This window comes from Grammomys surdaster, unplaced genomic scaffold (genome assembly GCF_004785775.1).
Source record: "Grammomys surdaster isolate TR1022 unplaced genomic scaffold, NIH_TR_1.0 126660, whole genome shotgun sequence".
Lineage (NCBI taxonomy): Eukaryota > Metazoa > Chordata > Mammalia > Rodentia > Muridae > Grammomys > Grammomys surdaster.
In genome coordinates, this window is record NW_021621449.1 from 2,601,431 (window position 1) to 2,625,810 (window position 24,380).

The 24,380-nt window shown below is 44.1% G+C and overlaps 2 protein-coding genes and 1 non-coding gene across 5 annotated transcripts in view; 2 read left to right on the forward strand and 1 right to left on the reverse strand.

Moving 5' to 3' along the window:
- The first annotated feature begins 1,073 nt into the window (after positions 1-1,073).
- LOC114615425 lies at positions 1,074-1,180 on the forward strand. The gene has a single exon (XR_003710467.1). It is a non-coding gene; the product is annotated as a U6 spliceosomal RNA (small nuclear RNA).
- A 7,468-nt stretch (positions 1,181-8,648) lies between these two features.
- M6pr (mannose-6-phosphate receptor, cation dependent) lies at positions 8,649-17,307 on the forward strand. Its single transcript, XM_028761143.1, has 7 exons — positions 8,649-8,850; positions 11,889-12,068; positions 12,730-12,896; positions 14,521-14,630; positions 14,762-14,892; positions 15,619-15,745; positions 15,905-17,307. Exons 2-7 carry the CDS (start codon positions 11,890-11,892, stop codon positions 16,025-16,027), a joined length of 837 nt encoding a protein of 278 aa, XP_028616976.1. The 5' UTR covers positions 8,649-8,850; position 11,889; the 3' UTR covers positions 16,028-17,307.
- Positions 17,308-17,360: 53 nt separating this feature from the next.
- The window catches only part of Phc1 (polyhomeotic homolog 1), a 22,622-nt gene continuing 15,602 nt past the window's right edge, over positions 17,361-24,380 (reverse strand). For all 3 annotated transcript variants that reach the window (XM_028761067.1, XM_028761065.1, XM_028761068.1), the window contains 8 exons: positions 23,146-23,939; positions 22,447-22,594; positions 21,772-21,983; positions 20,565-20,679; positions 19,841-19,949; positions 19,522-19,672; positions 18,899-19,130; positions 17,361-18,281 (listed from right to left, as the gene is read on the reverse strand). In XM_028761067.1, coding sequence (XP_028616900.1) covers positions 18,127-18,281; positions 18,899-19,130; positions 19,522-19,672; positions 19,841-19,949; positions 20,565-20,679; positions 21,772-21,983; positions 22,447-22,594; positions 23,146-23,939 — 1,916 coding nt within the window. In that variant the 3' untranslated portion in view covers positions 17,361-18,126. The remainder of the gene's footprint in view (positions 18,282-18,898; positions 19,131-19,521; positions 19,673-19,840; positions 19,950-20,564; positions 20,680-21,771; positions 21,984-22,446; positions 22,595-23,145; positions 23,940-24,380) is intronic.

Genomic DNA, 24,380 nt, shown 5'->3' on the forward strand with positions numbered 1-24,380 from the left:
CATAATAATATTGAATTCATTTCATAGCTCTTGATTTTGATAATCTTATTATTATTACAAAAAAAATGTATTGTTCTTAGGAAATACACCCTAGTGTGTCTAATGGTAATGGAGGCAGGAATCAGTAAGTTGTTCAAAATCAACTAATGTGGAAGGAAGCAAAGAAAAAAGAGAATAAAACAAATGGAACAACATGGAAACAACTAAATCCAGTTCAATACTATTTTATTTATTTTATTTTTGTTTTAGTTTTTGAGACAGGACTCACTATGTAGCCCAAGCACTCTTTTGAACCTGCAATCCTCCTGCCTCAGCTTCTCCAGTGCTGGGATTCAGCTATTCGCCATCAGGCCCGTCACCTTTGTACTCCTTCTTGCATCTTTTCCACACACGCTAAATTAGTAAAAGCGAAAGTTGCAGAGACCGAAAATGTGTTTATCCTTTGAAATATGTTCAATGTTATCAGTTTGACAGGCGTCGATAAGTATCAAAATTAAAATCTGCTTCCAGATGGTAAGTTAAACGCATGCATAACAAGAAAGTACTGGTTTCCAAAAACCCCTAGGCAAAGCAGAAGTGGAGCTCAGGAAGGGTATGTCTGACAGCGAAAGCAGAGCAGAATCTGTTAACACAGTGAAGTGTCACGAGGTTACAGGACCACTCCCAACACAGCTCCCCAGCTGCCGGACAGCTTGTAGCTATGCCGGGAACCTTGAAGTCTGTTCTGTGAGGTAGAAACTCAAACATGCAAAGCCTTGGGATGGGCACAGAAGCCCTAGACTGGGGAGCATCCACTCTGCTTCCACTCCCACAGAAGACTGGTCACCCAGCCTACTCACGCAGGATCCTTGTTTCCAACACGTTCCCCTCTCTGCAGCCCAACACTATTTCAGACAATGGCCTAGAAGCAAGATTTCTGAAGTGGAACTTGAAGTAATGAGAAAAACCAGTGGGGACCCTGGGAGATAAACTTTTAAAAACATCTGAAACATGGGGATGGAGGAAAGAGGGGTGGGGAGGGAAAGACAAAAACTCAGGACGAATAACTAAGGCTTATAAACCCCCGGTAGTTCGTGATCGCTTCGTCAGCACATAGACTAAAATTGGAACGATACAGAGAAGATTAGCATGGCCCCTGCACAAGGATGGCATGCAAATTTGTGAAGCATTCCATATTTTTGTAAATAAATAAAATATTGAATAAAAAATAATAAAAATTATATAATGTTAAAAATCTGCTAGAATCATCAGACTAAAAGCAATAAATATATAATGTCATATATAAAAGTTAAGAGAGTTCCAGTCTATGCACAATTGACTTTTAAAATGAGAATATATTTATGATTATAATATTTTTAAAAAAAAGAAAAAATAATCAGTAGTTGGTAAGCTAATTAAAAACATATTTTTAAAGGCGTTTGAACATATATGCCCTATGTGGGTGAGCAATGGTGCCTTCAGAAGACATGAGTTCTTAAATGCAAATTTCAATGCCAGGCATGAGTTGCTTCCGTATGAGTTATCGGTCACGTAATACAATATAGGTTATTACCACTGCTCTTGGATGCTGACCATAACTAACCGGGTAAGACTCTATTAGTAAAGAAGACACCGCACACTTCGTTTGTAAGATATCAAGATGGCTCCCCCTGCTGGCTAGCACTCACAGTGCCGGAAGGTGCTCTGCAGACTGCTGAAGGAAATCACTGGTTTTACCCAGCACTGGACCCTGCATACTGAAGTACTGATCTAGCAGGCAAGACGTGCCAACGGGTTCGTGGTGTGTGACAGACTTTTCCTGAGGAGTCATGACACACATACACGTTGGTGCTCACCCCAGAATGGGAGTCTGTAGAAGACCAAAGTAACTACTGGCACTGAAGTCCAATATGATGAACCAGTGAGGGTTTGTTTATTGGGGTTACTAACAAGAACGTGGGAGAGGGGTCCCTTACAAGGAGTAGGGATGATTCAAAGGCAGCCTCGTCATCAGAAAGCCCATCCCAACATAGATGATGACTCCAAAACCTACAGCACTGGAGCTCGCTACTTACTCAATCCAAACGTTTCTTTCTGACCTTAGTTTGGGTGGTCAGAGTCTCCACCCCAGCAACTCTCTGCTCCCTTCTTCACTGTGGACATGAGCCCTAATGAATCTTCCAGGCTTGTGTTATTTAGTACACATGACCTTCTACTTACCTCCTGAGGCCCCCTGTGTCTTCCCGTACCTCCTGGAAGAAATGTTTCCATCTGGGGGAAAAATTATAAATCTAAGGAACACGTTACATAACAGCACAGGAGTGGCGAAACTGTTGAAAGGAGTAACACCTGCTCTCTTGACTGGCCCTGAGGACTTCCTCCAGGAGGATATTGAGGTCTGGTATGGAAAACAGTGTCGAAACCCCAGGCTGGGGAAAGTATAGGCCCCAGGGGAGAATCTGATGATATTGTTTTGCAAAATAGCAGTACTATCAAACTGCCTTCCAAGTATTTATGTTTATATTCATAGATTGAGCTGTTCTCAACCTTAGTCAGAGAAGCTTCTTATTGTAAGTGGGAGAGGTGAATGCAGACTCATAACTATTCAAAATGCTAAGACTGAATAGCTCACTGGATGCCCCGGACCATCTAAATGTTCTGAAATGTCAACCCCTGCCTCCTAAATGTTCTGAAACATTTTGGAAGAGAGAACTGGAAAGAAGGGGAGGCCTGTGGCTGTTTGAGATACACACCTTTAATCCCAGTAGTTGGGAGGCAGAGGCAGGCTGTTACCAGTGAGTTCAAGGCCAGCCTGAACTACAGAGTGAGTTCCAGAACACCAAAGGCTACACAGGGAAACCCTGTCTCCAAAAGCAAAAACAAAAGCAGCAACAAAAAGAAATCAAACAAGGGGCAGAAGTGATATGAAATGCCTTCTTCTGGACATGACATGGCTGTTACACATGAACAGCTGTGGTTGCCCGTACAAAATCACACCCAGCTGAGGACCTATTGTCAGCTAGTGGATTGTAGGAAAGGGAGAGTCGTTTTTCCTCTCAGGGCAGGTGGCTACTCTTAGGTTGCCAGCGACCCTGCAAATGACCCCGTACCAGTACACCTGCCCATGAGCATCCCTAATTAGACTCAGTGGATTATTGGGGAGATTATTTAGATTGGGAGGGAAATATGTTGGGGGTGGTCCATAAGATAGATAGATAGATAGATAGATAGATAGATAGATAGATAGATATTTTCAAAGATTTAAAAAAGAAAAAGAATATCAGTTCTTGAATGGAACAATGCATTGTTCTGCACTTTATCATCAAAATGTGGCATATAGTAATTGTTCATTAAATATTTGCTGGGTGATTAATTAAAGTAAGTCAGAAATAAGTCAGCTACCCAACATTTAATAGCATTGATTAAACAGTAATCTACGAATCTAAATAAATGCAACTATTAAAAAGTTTGTTTGTGTGCTGGGGATGTCACTCAGAGGTAGAAATATTTGTTTGACCAGGGAAGACCCAGAATATGAACTCCAAAATTGAAGAAAAAATTTACTTGTAGAGTTAAATGATATAAGAAAATTTATTTTTTTTAAGAAACAACTTTATGTTTGAAGGAAATATACAAGTTTTTGGTCAGTTTCTGTATGGTTGATATTTTGTTTGTTCTATTTTCCAATATTAAACTATTTTTAATCATTACAAAATTCAGGGCTTTTTTTCCACTTAATCTATCCTCCCCTGAGAAAGTAAATATTCAATACCCATCCCATAAATCTACCAAGCCTAAAATGAATGTTTCAATTAATAATGTGAGCCAACTCTGAGATGCATACCTATAATCTCTGTATTCAAGAGGGAAAGGAAGGAAGATCTCAAACTCCCAGCTCCCCTGGGCTACTTACCAAGATCCTGTCTAAAAACAGGAATGAACAAAAACACTTTAACCACATAAACAACAGTAAATACTGATACATACAAATGCACATCTGTACACTTACTTCTATCTATGTCAGTCCACATATGCTCTGCTGTTAGGCACAGCCGCTTGGGGAGCTGGAACTCAGGGAGTTTGACTGCATTTATCCCATGCTGCCACGGGGCAGGTGCTGGGCTACAGGGAAACACGGAGACACCGCTCTGGGGGTGGGAAAGCACAATCTAAGATGTGGGAAAGCTGGAGCTGGTTTGGGGGTCCCAGAGCCTGAGATGAGGCTGGGACCGTAGGGTTCTCAGGCTCTTAGACCTCCAGGCGTCTCTGGGAGTCACAGAAGAGCCAAGAATGGAATTAAGAGCCCGTGGGCTAGGGACAGTGTCTAGCCCCGGGCCAGAGGGAAAGGGGAGCTCTGGCTTGTCCCAGCAGTGATTATCCTTAGCTTGGCCCAGGGATGTGGTGGTGGTGGCTGGGAGCACAGAGAGGCCTTCCACAGGAGATAAAGCTCTTGCTCTGTAGGCGAATGCCTTCTCCATATCACCCCATGGTGGATCTTGATGAAAGAGACAGTGGTTATACACAGTTTATTGACTGTTCACGGTGGAAAATGGATGCATACTATACTGTACCCACTTCTCAGGGTGGATCTGAGATTAAATACCTTTTGTGGGGAGGAATGTCTGGGAAGGGAAGCTTATTGACTAAGTCCTCTGGGCCTCTAAGTACCTCAGTAGCAAGGAGAACTCTGCTTTGAGCCTACATGACCATAGACACGTTTCTTTTATGTGAGGAGCATGGCACGTGTTCCAGGCCAGGAGTCTGTCAGGGAGGAGGGAGTTGCCTAAGTCTCAGGTGTGTGCCCACCGAGTTTCCGGGTCTCAACCTGCTCTACCTTACCAAACTTCTGGCATGGTTTTATGTCTGATATATCTGGCTTAATTTATGCATCTGTAAAACAGATGCTTCCTCATAAGGTTGGAGTGAGGGTTTAAATGAAGAATCCTGTAAGTAATTTTTTAAAAAGTGTGGTGGGGAAGCAGAGGCAAGTGGAATTCTATGATTTCAAGGACAGCCTGGTCTACATAGTGAGGTTCAGGCCAACCAGATCTATACAATGTCTACACATATACGTATTTCAATAAATAAACGAACAAACCAACAACCAAACCACATGGCCCAGCTATACCACTCCTTGGCACACATCCAAATGGCTCAGTATCCTCCTCCACAGATCCTTGCTCGCCCATGTCAACTCTGTTCACAACAGCTAGGAAATGGAAACAACCTGAATGTCCTTCGACGGAAGAATGGCTAACGGCGATGTGGTACATGTACGCTACAGACTACCACTCAACCGTAAAGAAAAGCAGACGCAGAAAGTTCAAGGAAAATGGATAGATCTAGAAAAAAAGATTACATTGAGTGAGGTAACACAGACTCAGAAAGGCAAATGCTGCATTCCTCTTTCATCTGTGGTTCCTAGCTCCAGATCCTCAAGTGTGAGCATATGTGTGGCAAACAGCAGAATCCAGGGCCATGTGATAGATGGATAGCTATTCCACTTAAGACTGGAATAGCACAGGGCAGCGGTGGCGCACGCCTTTAATCCCAGCACTTGGGAGTCAGAGGCGGATTTCTGAGTTCGAGGCCAGCCTGGTCTACAGAGTGAGTTCCAGGACAGCCAGGGCTACACAGAGAAACCATGTTTCAAAAAAAAAAAAAGACTGGAATAGTAGGATACAGGTGATGTGACGTGAGAAATGGAAAAGTTTCCACTGAGCAGAGGGGAGGAGGTCAGCACAGAAGGAGACAGAAGGGACAAATAACACAAAGGGGTTTTTTTATAAATCCTCGTGTAATCTTACTATTTAATATTTTACCTAAAATTATACATAATGCATACACATATATGTATATATGTTATGTATATATACATACACATATATCACATTACATATATAAAAGTTATGCCACTTGGGCTGACCATGCTTCCCACAAGAACCACAGACTAACAAACTTCCCCAGTGGAAAGCACGAAATGTCTCTCAGTGGTTGGTTGGGGGAGTCCAACTGACTCTCAAAACAATATCGACTATGGCTGTTGCCCTTGGTGCCCCTCAGAGGTCAAAGGTAAGCTCCTCTTGCTGAAGACACAACACACTTAGGATACAGGGCTCAGACTACACGAGCTAGGTTAACCTGAAAGCCTCGTCCCTGCATTATAGCTGCCATGGAACCAGAAAATACTATACAAGGTGCCAGGGGAAGGGGCAGTTAATAGTCCGACCCAGCCGTGATACCTATGAATCACAACAGCCAACATAGCAAGAAACCCATAAAGGTACAGTAAATGTCCCTCATATGTTGGTGGTAACCAACAGCTCTCTAGTTGGACTTAAGGTCTACTCAACAGGAGGGAAATTATACCAGGTACTAGAAATCTAACTTCCCAGGGCTGGTAGGACCTTAGAATAAAAATTTACTACCACTTTCCAAGGTCAGCATAATTCCTAACTACATTCTAAATCATATCCTTATAACCACAGATAAGTGGCCTCACCATACATCAAATAAGCTTTTGTTTACAGCAAATGGAGACCACTGTAGCTGGTCTTTGTGACTTTGTGGGTTCTTCTTTCCTCCACCCTTCTGCACCTCTCTTCAACTCCTTCCACCTCCTAACATAGGAGAAAAAAAGGATAGAGGGGAGAGACAAAAGTAAAGAGATCTCTGAAACCTAATTTCCCTTCTTCTTGTTTCTTCTTTGAGCACAACTACTAACAAACTGCAACTAACCCCCCCTCCCCGAAAATGACCAACAACCAACCAACAACTAACCCTGCCTCCCTTCATATGCCCTCTGAAAAGTTCTCAGAATTCCAAATATCACCACAGAAACTATCTGCAGCTGGCAAAAATCACGCCCCTGCTAGAGCACAAGGCAAATCATAGTCAGCTGCTATGGACAATCTGAAGCAGCCCAAAAACCACATCTGGAATTAAAATGAAAATATGTTCTTATAATCCTCTCACTCCTCTCTCTCTCTCTCTCTCTCTCTCTCTCTCTCTCTCTCTCTCTCTCTCTGTGTGTGTGTGTGTGTGTGTGTGTGTGTGTGTGTGTGTGTGTTTTAAAGAAACCAAAATTCCAAAATTCTCACTACAGACCATCACAGAAAATCATGACAGGACACAGTGCAGAGATCAGCAGGTGGTAAGGGGCCCGGCCACAATGGATACCTCTTACATCACAGCTCCTGCGTCTATCATTCATTCAGGCAACATAAAAACGAGGGGGACTGGAAAAACCATAAGATCTGGAATACCAGGAAGTCTGGTGTGAAACATTCTATCATAGAAATGGTCACATAAACAAAATATAAACAATGGTGATATCAAGACGCTAGCAGAGAAGGGGAGGAGTCTCCCATACTCCTACCCCTAAACAAAGAACTACAGGCAATTTATAGCTTCCGAGAGAGGAAGAATTAACCTCTTCCCGGTATGAGCCCACTAAGTAGCTATCCCATACAAAGTGATCATCCTTGAAATCATATACATACAAACATAAAAACAGATTCAGCAGGTTGTAGTGTATTTATGCAAATTTATGTAAAATAACAAAGTAAACAAGGCTATCAATTGGAGTGGGGGCCCTGGAAAGAGCTAGGTGACCTGGTCTTTGGAAGAACCGGAAGAAGGAAAGGAACAGAAGAAAGGGAAGTAATTGTATTTTCATTAAAATGTATTAAAACTTCTAAGTTAACTTTTTAAAAAAAGTATAGGACACTACGGTGTTAGCACTTTCAAACACAATACAACCTCTGACATGAATCCCTGTTTAAGCAGAGTGAGGGAGTTGCATACAAAAGCATGTGAGAGTCAAAAGGGCATGACCAGCTAAAGCCAAAAGAAACTTGAGAGGAAGAAATGAGTAGCCTGGAGAGCGATTCCAGGAAGCCGTACTAGTTTCAAACCAAGTTCTAAGAACAACTAGGGCTTGAGATAGCGGATAATAAATCCAAGCAGCCTTCAAATGACCTTACCAAAGGCACAAAGACACCACAGCCCCCCAAACAGAAGTGCAGGCTAGAGGATAGGCACACACAGGACAGGCACCTTTGATAAACAATGTATGTTTATCTAGCAAGATGCCACAAGAGGTCAAAATCATTGCAGAAATAACAGTAACAATAATTATGTCCTGAATTACAAAATTCTGAACAAAGAAAATCAAGAAATGCAGGACTCTAACGTTCCACCGTCTGGGTGGCAGAGTCAACTGCAAACCAGAAGCTATCCCAGCCGACCGATGGCTAGACAGCGCCACACAGAGGCTACCATGGTAGCAGACGAGTCCTAGAAACTACAACTCCCAGAGAGCTCCGGGCGAGGGAACTACAACTCCCAGCAAGCCCATGGAGCTACATTCCATAATTCCACAATTCGCCTCACTTACTGTCTTCAACCAGACCTATCGGGACACCTGGCGCATGACCCCCGCGTGAATGGGGAGCGCCCGCCCAGAGTCCCTGGAGGCGGAGCTCGAACCTCATTGGTAGAAAGGCGATGCGAAAAGAAGAAACTGATCTTGACAATCTCGGAGTGATTGGGGTTGATGGGACCGGGGAACAGCGAACTAGGCTGCTGACCAATCAGAGTTCAGAAGAAAGACCAGGGAGCGAAGGTTCTGTGGTCACATGCCGCGGAGTCTAGTGGGAGGAGCAGTTGCTCAGCAGGCTCTCGCTGCTTCCTGTTTCCGGCTTCTGGAGCGGGGCGCATCGCGGCGCCTAGGGGAGCGCTGGCTTCAGGGAGGACTCGAGGGACTGGGGTCTGCGCCCCCGCACCCCTGATCTCCGGCCGCGTCTCCCAACCCCAAAGACACATTCTTGCGGGCTTCTGAGCTTCGGTTGCTCTGTTTTCCCGTGACACGTGAGTGTTGGGGGCGTGGAGGAAGTGGGCTGGGGTCCTTGCACACCTCTGCACTAAAGGAGATGCGGACCTCGCTTGGCCGTAGTTGTAGCCGGAGATCCTGCTAGGGAGCCCTAGGATGGACTGGAGGCAAAAGACATGAGAACGGAGAACGTCAGGCTTCTAGGAGTGAGGAAGAGGAGTTCCAAGATCAGAGAGAGATTTAAGATGTTTTGAAGGTGGGAAAAAGAAAGTGCCCATGTGTGAAGTGTTACTGGATGCTTGTAGAGAGAATTTTGACCTGTATCATGGGAGAAAAGTGGCGTCATGGCGTCATTTGGGTAAGGTATGACTTTGAGCAGATGAAAGGCGACAATTTCCAGAATCCTGGACGAAGTTCGAGGAAGATCTGTTAGCGTGGTGTGGAAAAAAGTAACAGGAATATCTTGTGTTTCTGTGGAGACTTTGAAGCATAGAACTACCTCCTTGAGACACTTTAAACATCCTGCCAGTTGAGACTGATCTTAAAAGTGTTGGCTGCAATGAACCAGGAGGAAGAAAATAAAGCCTTCCATTAGAAAATGGAAAACGGCCATGAGTGGGAAAGTGCGTGCAAGGCTGAGTGAGGTCAGCAGTTTCCCAACCCCTAACTTAGTCATTGGCTGCCCTGTAAAGAATGTTTCAGCACTGCCAATAGATTTGTCTCTATAGAATAAGAAAATCGAAGGGGAATTTTCTAGAGCATAAGATCCTGTTTTATAACATCGAGACAAGTGCTTGCACTCTGAGGATCTCTTTAGACCATATTAAAAAGCTTCAGTTTCCACTTGGGAGGCAGAGGCAGGCGGATTCCTGAGTTTGAGAGTTCCAGGCTAGCCTGGTCTACAGAGTGAGTTCCAGGACAGCCAGGGCTACACAGAGAAACCCCGTCTCGGAAAAAAAAAAAAAAAAAAAAAAAAAAAACACTTCAGTTTCATACTGCTCTCTATTTGTGGCAGTGTTTATCAGAAGTTTGCCCACAGGTGCCTTCATGTCATTCCTAAGTCGTCCTGGTTGATCCAGCAACTTCACCCATTTAATATTTGTGTAACCTCGGACATGTAAGTCAGTAGGCAACTCTAAGTGTCAGACCCTCATCTTGTCTAGGCTGTGTAATATAACGCAAGTATTGCATTTAAAGCATACACCACACTGAATCAGAGAGAAGCAGCTCAAACTTACGGGCAGATCTTAAGCGGAGAAGAGTTTAAAATTATTCTTCTAACTTTTTGAACAGATAAGCAAGTGACAAGCAATTCCGCTCATCTGGTGCCTACCATGGCTTGTTTTAATTCTTCATCCTGTCCCAATTTTGTGAAATTCTTTGCCCTAATTTGGGAAGAGAAAGCAGCAACAGTTAACAAATGAGGAAATAACTTTGAGGCCAAAGTGTACAGCATTCATTCTGTGAGAGCATCCCTCCAGAATATGTCCTGGGGAGCAAGCACTTCAGAGCCCAGAATGTTAACATTTTAAATTAAATCCTGAGGGAACTTGACAAGGAAAATGCCACGAGTAGGTTAACAAAGGAGCCCTAGGTGAGTTGACTGATTGAGCAATAGCTGAGCTCAGGGAATGGGAGAGCTTAAATCTGGGCTCTTTGTTACGCTACAGTTAACTGTGAGGAAGCTACTTCCCCTCCCTGCTCTGTTTTAAAAAGAAGACAGGCAGCTCTGCTTTGGCTCCCTACTGGATACATGGCTCTGGAGCCATCTGTCTTGCTTATTCCATTAGCTGTCTTGGTGGTATTTGTTCTGTTTGTCCTGTGGTTTTTATTTGTGAAATAGAGACAGTTAAGTTTAATACATAAAGTTTGGGGAGGGTTGACTAATGTATGTTAGTATTTCAGGTAGTGCCTGGCTGAAGGCTGTCACTCTACTAAATATGTCCTGTCGTGTCGTATTTGAGATGTGTTAGGAGTGCCTTTGACCTCTCGGCTACGTGTGATTACTGTGTGGAAATGCCTTGTTTGCATTAGTGAGTTGATGTGTGGGGTATGGGTAAGTGTGTTGCCCTCCCTGCATGTGGGAAATAGAAACTCAGATGTACCTTTCAGGGAGAAAGGGAAATGAATTTAGAGCACAGGGTTAGAGCTTTCACTTTCTTGTGGAGAATGTCTGGAAGAGTTAACTATCAAAAACAAACAAACAAACAGTGAAACAATTATAAAATTAACAATGTCAATGGCCTGAAGGGTTACTAACAGAAGCCTTGTGTAAGCATCAATCACCATGGCCTAACTACAAAAGTAGCCAACTTTTCATCATCAAAATAGGACATTGTCATCCACGAATATGTTGGGCTGCATTCACAGATGTCTGGGGATATATGTGTCCCATGGGCCATAGTTGTTAGAATACTGTACTTAGGTGGTTTTTCAGAGAAATGGCACAGGAGTGAGTGAGCTGAGTTTAGGTACTATGTCTGCTTCACCCATGCTCCACATGTTCCCATCGAATGTGAAGAAAGATTGTTGCATGCTCCCTACTGATGTGTTAGGGCCCAATAGTCAAGCTTCTCTCTCTACATCTTTCATAATAACTTCAAGCTAGACATAGTTGAAGATCTGTGTGAGTCATGATTGGGGTGTTCCAGGGAAGGCCACTGACTTAGGCTTTATTTATAAACTAGTATTTGACTTTGAAAAACAGGATAATACAACATAATTTTTTATCAAACAGTAACAAGGCAAAGATGGGTGCACCCTGGCTATTATAATTATTTTCTTCCTCTTACCCCCACCTCCACCTCCCATTTGTTTTGCTGGGTTTTTGGTTTTTAGAGGTCTCTGAGACAGGGTATCTCACCAAGCATCTCTCGATGGCCTCAAACTCACAGAGGTACATCTGCCTCTGGGCATAGAGATTAAAGATATTTGACTCTACACTGAGCCCCCATTTGTTTTGAAGCAGTCAGGCTTTTTGCATAATCAAAATAGCATTACTTTCTGCAGTCGTGTGACTAATCTATTTTCTTTCTCTCATGATCCTGCCTTCACCCCCAACACACTCTTCCAAAAGGATGTTCCCCTTCTCTGGCTGCTGGAGGACTGAGCTGTTATTGTTGCTACTCCTGGCTGTGGCTGTGAGAGAATCCTGGCAGATAGAAGAAAAATCTTGTGACCTGGTAGGAGAAAAGGATAAGGAGTCAAAGAATGAGGTGGCTCTCCTGGAGAGGTTACGGCCCCTGTTTAACAAAAGGTAGAGAAGAACCTGAGAGGGAAGAAACTATCTTTATTAAGGGTCTTTTCTCTTTAATGAGTTTACTTCAGCTTTTCTGTGGAAGGGGTGCGTGAATGATTCAGGTTCTAATGTGAACTTTAGCAATTACTAGTTTTATTTGGCTGTAATACCTTCCCCTCTTTAATGACAAGTTCACAGCCATGTTAGCGTGTATGGTTTTCTTCTCTTTGACAGAAAAGTATCCGTTTCTAAAGACTGGGTCTAAAACACCAGCTTTTAGAAATCAGAACATTACCTGATAGCTTCGTATAAGAAGACTTTAGAATCATAAACAGGCACATTTAAACATACGCATGTCTAAGTATGTCTGGATCTGTCAGGGAATCTTCAGATAAACATGAAAATCATCCTTAAACATGGGACTGTCCCATGAAAACAGACAGACCCTTGCTGTGGGGAAACAGCTAACACTTTTACATATATAGAATGGGTATTCTAGAATGTATTCCTATCTTGGATGGTATGTTTGAACTTATTATCAACAAGTAGGACGGTCTGTGGGGCCACAAATAACTCATAATTCAACAGATGTTATGCCTTTGATGGGGGGGGGGGTCTATTTCTCCTGAGCATGGTAACAAGTAATATTGTTCTTTCTCTTCCTACTCGTCTTCTATAGTTTTGAGAGTACTGTGGGCCAGGGCTCAGACACATACAGCTACATATTCAGAGTATGCCGGGAAGCTGGCAACCACTCCTCTGGTGCCGGTCTGGTCCAGATCAACAAGAGTAATGAGAAGGAGACGGTGGTCGGGAGAATCAACGAGACTCACATCTTCAATGGAAGTAAGATATTTCCTGCTGACTAATCCCAAGTCAGTCCTCCAATAGACCCGTATGTGTTGGCCTTCTCCAGCTTTCCGAGTATGTTGTGTTATATGGAATTGGTCTAGACTGTAACTCACAGTGTTTAGTTCCAGAGCTGCTCAGGACACCTCTGTCTGAAGACAGTGCAAAACATTCACAAAGAGACTAAGACTGGGGATACAGTTCAAGGTAGAGCATTTGCCCACATGCACAAAGTTCTCACTTTGACCCTTAATACCACAAAAAAGGAAGTCAGAAAAAGGGATGGAAAAAGCAAATGTGAATATGAGTGACTAAATGATAGTGACTCTGAATCTAGCCAGAATTTTACATAGCTTGGAGTCCCTTCTAGTCACCCAAATACTTAATCAGTTCCATACCAGCCACCACCATTTTTCATCAATAACCAATATTAAATTTTAAGATAACTTTTTTTGTGTGTGCAAACCAGTAAGTCTATTTAAGGGGAAAAAAATCCTACTACTTGTACTAACAGCTGTATTTTTCAGATATCGTGAAAGTATGCTGGAGAGAGCACCTGTGCTCTAATTTCTTCCCATAAGCAGATAAATTATCCAGTGTAGATATTCATTATGTAAAGAATAAAACAAATTCTTGACCCAACTCTCCTAGTGCAATGGTGTTTTAGTCACTGTTCTCTTGCTGTAAACAAACACCATGACCAAGGCAACTGTTTAAGAAAGCATTTAATTGGAGGCTTCCATTTTCAGAGGTTAGTCACTATCACCACAGAGAGGAGCATGGCAGTACACATGGTGCTGGAGAAGTAGCTGGGAGTTCTACATCCTGATCTAGGTAAAAACATAGGGAAAGACTCTGGGCCTGGCATGGGCTTTTGAAACCTCAAAGCCCACCCCCAGTGACACACTTCCTCCAAAAGGCCACACCTCCTATCTTTACAATCCTTTCAAACAGTTCCACTCTCTAGTGTCTTAACCAGTCAAATATATGAGCCTATGGAGGCCATTCTTATTCAGACCACCACAGATGGTTTTAAGACACCAGCTCACTAATTTTAAAACCCTGTTTTCTCATATGCAAAGTTGAAAAAATCCTTACTTGATTGTCAGTCAAGCAGTATTTTACAAAAAAAACTTTAAACATAGTAAATAAATACTTGGACATCTCCCTGCTGCCTGGCAATCTTATGGAATCTCCTCTCCTTTTGCATTGTGTTGAGAAAATGTACATCAGTGTTAAAAGCTTGGATAGAAACTGTCTTTACATAATCTGTTGCCTACCTTTAATATAAAAAAATAAGATGAATCTTACATATGTGGTTATTGCTCTTTTAAAACAAGGGAACAAAAACTTCTCAAGAAACAAGTTTTAAGGCCAGGTAAGGAGACAGGAAGATCACAAGTTGGAGGCCAGCCTAGTCTACATAATTAGTGAATTAAGGCCTGCCAGAGCTACATAGCAAAACTCTTGTCTTTTAAAAAAGATTTTGCCTTAGCATTCAGATATACAGATAGGATTGATTAACTAAAAACAGTTCCACTTATTCCACTCGGCCATGCTACCCACTGTTGCCTCTGCTTCCCCTACACTCCATAGTGCCATTGTTCTTGTCCTTCCTCAGGTAATTGGATCATGCTGATATATAAAGGGGGTGACGAATATGACAACCACTGTGGCAAAGAGCAGCGTCGTGCAGTGGTGATGATCTCCTGCAATCGGCACACACTAGCGGTAAGGTGTCCTGGAACATCCTGAAACCAGGAGCAGCAAATGTTTGGGGTTTATGTATTTATTGGGAGGCAGTCTTATTAGGTGCAAGTTGAAAGACATACATAATTACTGTTTGGTCCTCTCATCATCAGGATAATTTTAACCCAGTGTCTGAGGAACGAGGCAAAGTCCACGATTGCTTCTACCTCTTTGAGATGGATAGCAGCTTAGCCTGTTCACCAGAGGTCTCGCACCTCAGTGTGGGCTCGATCTTACTTGTCATGTGAGTACTTTGCACCCTCTCAGTAGCTTGCGTGTGTTTACATATACAAAATTAGTGATGACTCACTGATGGACTATACATTCAAAGAAATTAAGCTGGGGAGTGTAGCTTGGTGGCGGAGTGCTTGATCAGTATGCATGAGGTCCTGTGTTCAACCCCTGGCAGTAGTAAAACATAGAAAACATTTTTGAAGACAGTCTTACTTGTAGCTAACTCAAACTGAAGAGAATCTCTGTCTTCCATGAGCTGGTATTAAAGATGTACCTGACCAGACCTGGCTTCTTAAAAATGAATGGTTTAGTCCCAATAAATGATTTGCATCTGGAGATTGGTTGGTTTATGTAGACAGTGTCTTCCTGTGTAGCTCTGGCTGGCCTCTGCCTCCCAAGTGCTGGGACTAAAGGCATTCACCACTGTACCCAACGGTTGCGCTTCTCTGGAAGGCTGGATACTTCTCAGTACTGTATTACATCCGTAAAACTTGTGTGGAGAATAGTCCTGTTTACCAGTGATCCAAGGCTATGTGAATCACTTACTAAGTACCCGCCCCCTCTTCCGGGTGTTTGACAGCACTCCCAAGCTACCAACCCTTTTTGTTTGTTTTTATAGAGTATAGCTTAGGAAACAGCTAAAACTGAATATACAGTCTAGCCTTAGCCTTCTCGATGCTATTAGAGGAGTATGGTACCACTCAGGGTTCCTTAAAGTGTGTGTCTCCCTGTCTAGATTTGCATCATTGGTTGCTGTTTATATCATTGGGGGCTTCTTATACCAGCGACTGGTAGTGGGGGCCAAGGGAATGGAGCAGTTTCCTCATCTGGCCTTCTGGCAGGATCTTGGCAACCTAGTAGCTGTAAGTAGCAAAGTTAATTGGGGCTAAGCCTTGGATTTTGGGTGTTCTCTGGAAGAACACACCCCATCCCCCCACCCCATTGTCAGTTTGAAACTGTATCATTTGTTTCACTCTAAAATAGATAATCAAGATTATCTTTCCTTTGTTTTTACCCTCCAGGATGGTTGTGACTTTGTGTGCCGTTCCAAACCCCGAAATGTGCCTGCGGCCTATCGTGGAGTTGGGGATGACCAGCTGGGGGAAGAGTCAGAAGAAAGGGATGATCATTTGCTACCAATGTGATTGCACTTTTAATGTCTAGCCGCCTCTTCAGTCCCCAAACCAAAGCATACTCAGCCAGATTTCTCAAGCCGTCTCTCCCGACTCTCACCTCGCCGTTAATAGTCTTGCTTTCCAGTTAGCTTTTGATTTGACCGTAAGCTGCCTCCCTTTGCTCCTATTGTTTTTCCTCTGCACAAGTACAGTGGAAGGTAGACAGACACAGGGCCTGTGGGACAGATTCCTGCGCCCCAGGAAGAGCAAGGACAGCTACATAGGCAGAAAGCCATGAGCCCTGGCTGTAAACATTTTCATAAGTTGAGACACTGGATTCTCTAATTAAAAAAGCAAAGAGTACTTATACCTTTGGTCACTTCATGCTGTTCCTGTCCCTGCAGTAGTCTTGTGAGGATTTGAGTGTAACTCAGAGTTGCTCTGCAGTGCTTGCCTGGCTGTAACCCAAATACTTCTATTTGCTTTGAGCCTGGGGTCAGTCACCTGATTGTCCCTTGTGTGGGATTAGGACAGGGAAAAAAATATGGAATTTCCCAACTATAGGATTCTAAGGTGCCATCAGGTTGTTTATAGGTCTTTGAGTGGCTTGATAGTTTGAATTGGGCCCTGGGCTATGGTTATAAATCCATAGGTAACCCAAATGCCTAATCAGGTAGTCCTTTTTTAAAGTAAGCAGAGCCTGTGTCACCTTGTGGTAGTCTTGCTGGCCAGCCTTGTTCTTCCTCGTCTCCCTCCACCAGTACTTGTCAACCTGAGTTGCACTTTTTCTCACAGGTCTATAGTTCGGCTTTTTATACTTTCCCCAATCTTAAAGGAAGGGAATGGAAGCAGAAGTGGACATGGAGGCTCTGCAGGTCTCTGCTGTGGGTGGGGACACTGCTGCACCTGTCCCTCCTGCTGGCTCAGGGAAGTGTCTGTCCCACTTATCTATGGGAAAAGGTTTTTAATCCTCTCTCTTTCTCTTTAGGCCATGTGCCCAGAATCACAGGCTGATCTTTCTATAACAGTGAACTCCTAGGCCACTAAGCAACAGCACAGTTCATCTGAACACAGGAGATGTGGAAAAGGCAGGGCCATTTGTTACCTTTAGAAAAAATGATGTCATTCCTACTCCTCAATACCCTTGCAATGGCAGTGGAAATTTTGTTTTCTTTCTTACAGGAAAAATAATGTTATTTTTTAAAAAAGCTTCTCATTTGTTGTTTGCATCCTAACCCCTGTGTTTTAAATGAAAAAATGATATACCACTTTTGTACAAAAACACAATAATTAAAAAACATAAAAAAACATGCTGGCTTTGTCATTTAAGGGGAAAACAGTGCAATGCAGTAAGACAATGAAGACCAATTTTCATCCTTTTACTAAGGAAAAAAAATATTTAATATTTTGTATAAGGAATAGTGCCTAAGGCAGGTGCTTACAATCCTGACCTCAGCCCCACACACTCCTGTTTTGTAAAGCTATAGGACAGAGCGGAGTTGGAATGGAAAAGAAAGCGTTGAAGATGGTAACAGTTGGGAGCGGGGGTGCAGGAAGAATGACAACAGCCACACATGTGCCAAACACTTTTCGTCCCTGCAGCAAATCAGATACCAACCAAGTGTCTACAATGGCTGGTGACCCTGCCATGGATGCAGAAGAAATATTCAGGAGTATTAAGGGAGAAAATGACAAAAGAAAAACTGAGTTACAGCCACAAGGAGACTCCAGGAGAGTGCCAGGTTTAGTACTCATGTCATAAGCTAGGAAAGCTGAGCTCTCCCACTGGGGAGGCAAGCCTGCATTTCACCCATTCCCTTGCCTTACCATACAAGACATGCCTCCTTGGGGAAGTGAGACCCTGGCTAGTCCACTCCACTCCAGGGTAAGGCTGAGCAGTTAGTCTCTAGTCTGCCTGCTTAAAAACTGGATTAGGGCAGGTGTGAATAGTGAGGTTTTTGTTGTTTTAAGTGAAACCCAGAGAGTCAAAGCTGCCACCATGTAGCACCAGCAACCAATCCTTGCAGTTGTGCCTCCAAACCCCACAGGTCACACAAGGAACAGCTCTTCCCAAGCTATAATCACAACAGTTGGGCATCTGCCTTAGGCTGAGGTGTGCGGAGGGTCACTTAGGTCTCCTTGAGGACATTGATCTTGGCACAAATCTTGAGAGCAGGACCTAATTTGATGTTCATGGCACTCATAAGATGTTCTTCTTTAAGTAATAAAAGGGCCTGTCCATCAATCTCCTGGGAACGAAACTCTTCTGCAATCTCTTGGCAGCCTAAAAGAAAAGGTGGGAACCCATGTGAAACTGCATGGTAGCATCAGAAGACGGAAACTCAAACAGGCCTAGTGATGGCTATCCAAAACACTGTCCTCAGCTCAGTAGTAGGAAGGTCTGAGGCAAGCTCTGAGAGCAAGTGAGATCAGAGCTCCGGCTACTCCATACAGCATCAAGCAAGTACCAAGTTCATCAAGGAAAGAACCTCAAAACTCAAAGAGATAAAAACTATACGCATGGTTTCTTTAACACTAGTAAAAAGATAACTTTTCCAGCCTTTTCTCAGAGGGACAAATACCAAAGAGCGATGGTGTTTAATGGGGACAGTCCTGCCTTGGACAAAGTCAGAGGTCTTTCCTAATGGACTCCTGGACTCATACCAAATAGAGACATCATCCAAAAACTCCAAGTGAGAAATATGGTTAATTCAAAGTAAAAACAAATACCAAAGAACTGTGGACACTGATCAATGGTGTCAGCCGAGGAGGTAATTGTAAGCCACACTACAGGACTAAGAAACTGCCAGACAGTCCAGCAGCTTCTAAGTCAGCCTGGTGGGATGACCTAGGGAAAATGTAGACCTGGTTCTGCGGAAGGGCCACCATCACCCCCAGTACCTTGCAGAGAAGCAATAAACTCGTAGACCTCCTCGACGCTCCATTGGCTAGGATTACTGGACAAGAACACAGGACTGATGCCCTGTAACTCTGGTGTGGATGGGGCTGGAATGGTGCTTCCTAGATCACGTTCTCCATGCCCGGCTCTTACTGGCAGTGGCCCAGGAGATGTTGGGGAGAGTGCTTCATCATAGCTGGAATTATCTGAGCCCCGGCTAGAGTCCTCTTGACCCTTGAGAGGAGATAGCAAAACAGTGAGGCCAGTGAGAACAGCACCGTGAATTCCTTCTCTCCCCAACTACAGCAGGCTACAGGAAAGCTTTGTCTCAACAGGTCAACTACAGCTGTACTTCACTTGCAGATACACAACTACTCTAAAGCACCGTTCAAGTGTGAACTCGCTGAGTGTGCCCTAAATTATTTCAAGTGTAGTAAAGGACTGGTGGATACACACACTTGTAGTCAGGTGAAGGGAGACAGGACAGTCGTTTACTATATGGATCAATAAAGTCACTGTCAATCTTGAGTTCTGAGAGTTCTGTGTCCAGGGCTTTTACCTCAGGGAAGGAACTCCGGGGGAGGGGGCATTTTACATGCTAGCCGGCTCTGCAATAGCAGCTCACCCGATGGCGCTTGCCCTGGATCTTAGCACGAGCAATGTCAGAGGAGCTGCGGCGAGGCCCACGCCTCCGGACGCGTGCATAGCTGGCTTCCTGAAACTCTTTCATTTTTTTCCTCTTCAAACGGAACTGGTGGCTACAGCTCACATTGTACCTACAGATGAGGGACATACAAGATTGCTGTCACAGTGCTGTGGAAATGACATACTAACTTGAGGAACAGAAGGAAAAGCAAAAAGGGATATATAAAATATCGGCTATGAGAAGGGACAGCATTCAGTGGGAAACCCCATGAGGGTGAGCCGGCTGGTGGCCACAGTACCTCTTTGCACATGTCATGGAGCAGAACCTCTTAGAGCCTCGAAACTGTTCTGCTGGGGCGTACTTCCCACAGTACTCACACTTCAGGAGATTTGCCTTCTTATCTAACTCTGAAAAACAAGGAATTCTTGACTTACCACAGGTTTCTGCTGCCTCTCATTTATTAGGTCCATAGCCTAAGTACTAATTTTCTTCAGGGTTTTCTGCAAAGACCTACACAGTGTAACTGAAAATCCCTAATACCAAACAGCCTAAAGGTTTGACTCAAGAAGTATATGGACTGATATGTGAGTACAGGCCTATAATCCCAGCACATAGGAAATGGAGACAAGAAGGTGAATATATCCTTAAATGGCATAAAATAAGCCCAATCCTTTTACTTGGTAAAGTTCCCTTATAGTTCTTTTGTATGGTTCCACATACTCAGCAGAACACATCTATGCACAGACAGACCTTACTTAAATTCTTCCTTTAAGTAAACAAGGACTGACTGGGTACGTGTGGAAGTGTGGGTAGTGGGTGTGGTGCCCCATGCGTATAATCTCCAGACTTAGGAGGGTCTGAAGTTAAAGCTAACCCTGAGTCTGGGCTGTGTGATGAGACCTTGTCTCTAAAGGATGAAATCTAGGGATGCTGCTCACGTGGAGAACTTTTGCACAGTATGTGCTACACCCTGGGCTCGATCCCCACATCCATCAAGCATCTCCATGGCATCCAGTGCTTACCTACAGAGGGGCTGTCTCCTCCCAAAGGGCCACTTGACTGACTCTCATTCAGCCCTGTCGGAAGGCCAGCCTGCAGTGGCTTCTCGGTTTCTTTCAGGAACTGAGAACATCCCACCTGTCCCAGAGAAAGAGCAGTTAAGGCAGCCTAATCCCTTTCTGCCCTCTGTAGCCTTTCATAGTCTCCTTGTCCCTGCTGGGATGAGCTCTGAGGTGATGCCAAATATCCCTCTGAGGGAATCGCATTCGTTATTTTCTTAAGGTTTTTGTTTGGTTTTGTTTTGCTTTGCTTTGTTTGAGAAGGAGGTGTGGGTAGGGGGGCGGGGGCTGAGGTACAGTCTAATTATATGGCCCTAGATATCCTGGAAGTTGCTATGTAGACCAGGCTGGCCTTGAATTCAGAGATCTGTCTTGCTCTTCTGCCACCTAAGGGATCAAATTAAAAGTATGTGCCATGCCTAGCCAGGTGTGCAGGCACATAACCAAAGTCAGATACTCAAGTGCTAGAGTTGGTACAATTGGTGACATGGGTACTAGGAACGCAACTCAGGTCCTCTGAAAGAACAATATATTCATTTAACTCCTGAGGCATCTCTCCAGCCCCAGGACCTTTCAAGATGGCAGACAAGGGCCTCTAGCTGGCTTTTTCCATCTAAGTCACTGGAGAATTGGGTTCCTACATTTACTCCCCCATATCATGACCTTTCCTCCACAAAGCTGCAATGAATGCAAGAGTCAAGATCACTGGGTTTTGCTCCTAGTTTCCTTCATTACAAAGCGACCTAATGCACTCAACCAAACACTATAGTTTTTTTTTAATTTATTTATTATATGGAAGTACATTGTAGCTGTCTTCAGACACCCATAAGAGGGCATCAAATCTCATTACAGATGGTTGTGAGCCACCATGTGGTTGCTGTGATTTGAACTCATGACCTCCAGAAGAACAGTCAGTGTTCTAACCACTGAGCCATCTCACCAGCCCACACTATAGCTTTAAAAGCCACCTTTTCTTCTGTTCTCAGTATTTTCTCTCTCTGGCCCACAAACTCCCCTTGTGTCCCTCACCCTCTAACTAAGCAAGCAGCGTAATGAACCATTCTCTAATGATGAGATAGTTCTGCACTTTCCTTCTTTTAGAGGAATGTGAGCTAAAAAAAAAGGTCACTTCCCCTTCCCAGTCCCACTTGCAGGCAGGCCCTGCCCTCACCGGGAAAGGCTCTGCTCCTTCCTGGATCACAAAGCCTTCGATGACGTGTGTGAGAATCTGGGGCTTCACAATGGCCTGTGGGGGTTTTGAGTCACCCATCTGTCTAGACACCAAGGCCAGGGTAGGAGGTGGTGCTGACGGGGTGGGGGCCAAGGCTCCTAGATCACTGTTTGGAGGGTTAGCATTCAAGCTGGCCAATGGTTCCGCTTTCTCTGAAACACAAACACACATAGGGAGCATGTAGATGACACAACTGACTCGCCTGTTACCAAGCCTGATCCTCCACGACACACTCCTCTCTCCAATCATTCACCATGGAGTCCATGTGTCTGTATTTGGTTTTGTTTTGTTTTGGTTTTTGTTTTTTAAAAAGATTTATTTATTTTATATATGAGTACACTGTCATTCTCTTCAGACACACCAGAAGAGGGCACTAGATTCCATTACAGATGGTTCTGAGCCAGCATGTGGTTGCTGGGAATTGAACTCAGGACCTTTAGAAGAGCAGTCAGTGCTCTTAACCACTCAGCCATCTCTCCAGTCCCCTGTGTCTGGATTTGTTTATTGCTCACCAAGTTCTGGCCCATTTTTTACTAAATCAGATTTATCTTTTGACTCACTGAAAACACTTCTTTGTTCTCTGGCACCAGTAAGATTTTAGAAGTTGCTACTCACCTCCAGGATTGTTCTTCTCCTCTAGTACCTTTGGGCTCTCTGCTGCTGGTGATGCCTTTGTAGGAAGCACAGAGCCCAAAGCGGAGAGGTCGTCTCTCTCCTCCTCAGACTCAGCTTTCCGTTTCACAGCCAAGGTCTGGGCTTTACCCTAGAAGGGGAATAAACAAGAAAGTAGCTAAGATTTAGGTATGAAAGGAAAATTTTAACTGCATACTTCCTGAGAACATTCTCAGTTCCAGATGCCCATATTTGTTTACTTCCTTTGACACACTAAACTTCTTAGTCACCCCAATATGTGTAACTTCTGCATCAGGACAAGAGAGACATCACTAAGTCCTGGCAGGGACTGAAAGACTCATTTTAGATCAACTAAGAACTGTTGGCTTTACAAAGCTGGATCTAGTTAAGGAGTTCTTGATGGTATCAGAATATATAAACACCCTAAGATAGTAACAAACTTAGGAATTTGTAGTTTAAACATTTTATATATAAATACATACATATTTATGTAAATAACACATATAAACATATAAATGTATGTCAACATCTCACTCTTTTAAAAAGAGAGCACGTGCATGCCACCATTTACCTTCCTAACTCTTCATTCTCCTATTAAACTAAGTGCGATTTCCACTCAGTCCCAAGCCCACTAGAATGTAGATATAATACCCTCAAGATGACCAAGCATTACTCACTCACCGGCAGGTGCACTGACTGCATGTAGAAAGCAGCAGGGACCTGGGCCACAACAGGAGAGGAGGCTGTAGGCCCACCCTTTACCACATGTGCTGTTCCCTGCACAGGAGCAAGGGTCATCCCAGCGGCCAATGCAGAAGGACATTCTTGAAGTGCACCAGGAGCCTGTGATGAAGGTGGTGAGGAGGCCAGATGGGCCTGGCCAGGCTGGACTGCCCCCGGCATTCCCCGGGAAGTAGGTACAGCAGCTGCCAGCTGTGCTAATCCCAAAGCCTGTGCCTGGGCTGTACCTGGTTGCCGGGTACCGACAACTTGCACAGGGATATGTGGTGGTGGCTGCTGTGTAGCTGCCATCTTAGCAGCTCCTAGTTGAGGAGGTTTGATAGGAGCTACAGGAGGTTTAGACTGAATGGGAATGGGTGGTTTAGGGGTTGGTTCAGGTGGAAGAGACAGGGGTGAAGACTGAAGCATGGGTTGGACCACCAGAGTCTGGGCTTGCTGTTGCGACTGGGAAGGTGGGACCTGCTGAGTAGGTGGGACCTGGGGTGGCTGAGGGGCAGTGAGGGTTGTTGCTTGCTGCTGCTGTTGCTGCTGCTGCTGCTGCTGCTGCTGCTGCTGCTGCTGCTGCTGTGCCAACTGGAGGTGTGTAGCTGTGTGAAGCAGCTGGGACTGGCGGTGCTGGAACTGCTGCTGGTGGTGGATGGCAATCTGCTGCTGGATCACCACTTGCTTCTGCTGGAGGTGAATCTGCTGCTGTTGCTGAATCAGTGAATGGGGCTGGATCTGTGTGTATGTAGCTATGTGTGATGCAAGCCAGAATGGAACAAAGGAGTCAAGAAGCAGACAACCATAAAGCTTGTAGATTAGAACAAAAGCATCTTTGTAAATTATACCTAAGATAAGACTCAATGAATGAAAATCTCATGACAGTGAAGGGAAATCTAGCCTGCATGGAGCTTGAACATCCCTTTATTCACACTCTCTCCTGAGTCAGACACTACTGACTACCTCCAAGACAACGATCTCAAGGCTAAAACGAAGGGCACAGCCTGGAAGCTCAAGTACTCAGGAGTCCTCAGGCAAGTCAAGGTCTGCCTGAGCAACTTATAACTGTTTCTCAAAATACAAAGTTAAAAAGAAAGACAGGACTAAGTGTAGTTCTGTGATAGAAACTTGGTTCAGCATGTTCAAGGCCTAGATTCAACCCAATAGCAAAGAAAGAAAGAAAGAAAGAAAGA

What these genes read in the sequence shown, in the direction of transcription:
- M6pr (XM_028761143.1), top strand. Translation starts at nt 11,890, where the DNA reads ATGTTCCCCTTCTCTGGCTGCTGGAGGACTGAGCTGTTATTGTTGCTA. An exon ending in CGGCCCCTGTTTAACAAAAG is followed by an intron (nt 12,069 to 12,729) that starts GTAGAGAAGAAC and finishes CGTCTTCTATAG; the next exon opens with TTTTGAGAGTACTGTGGGCC. An exon ending in ATCTTGGCAACCTAGTAGCT is followed by an intron (nt 15,746 to 15,904) that starts GTAAGTAGCAAA and finishes TTTACCCTCCAG; the next exon opens with GATGGTTGTGACTTTGTGTG.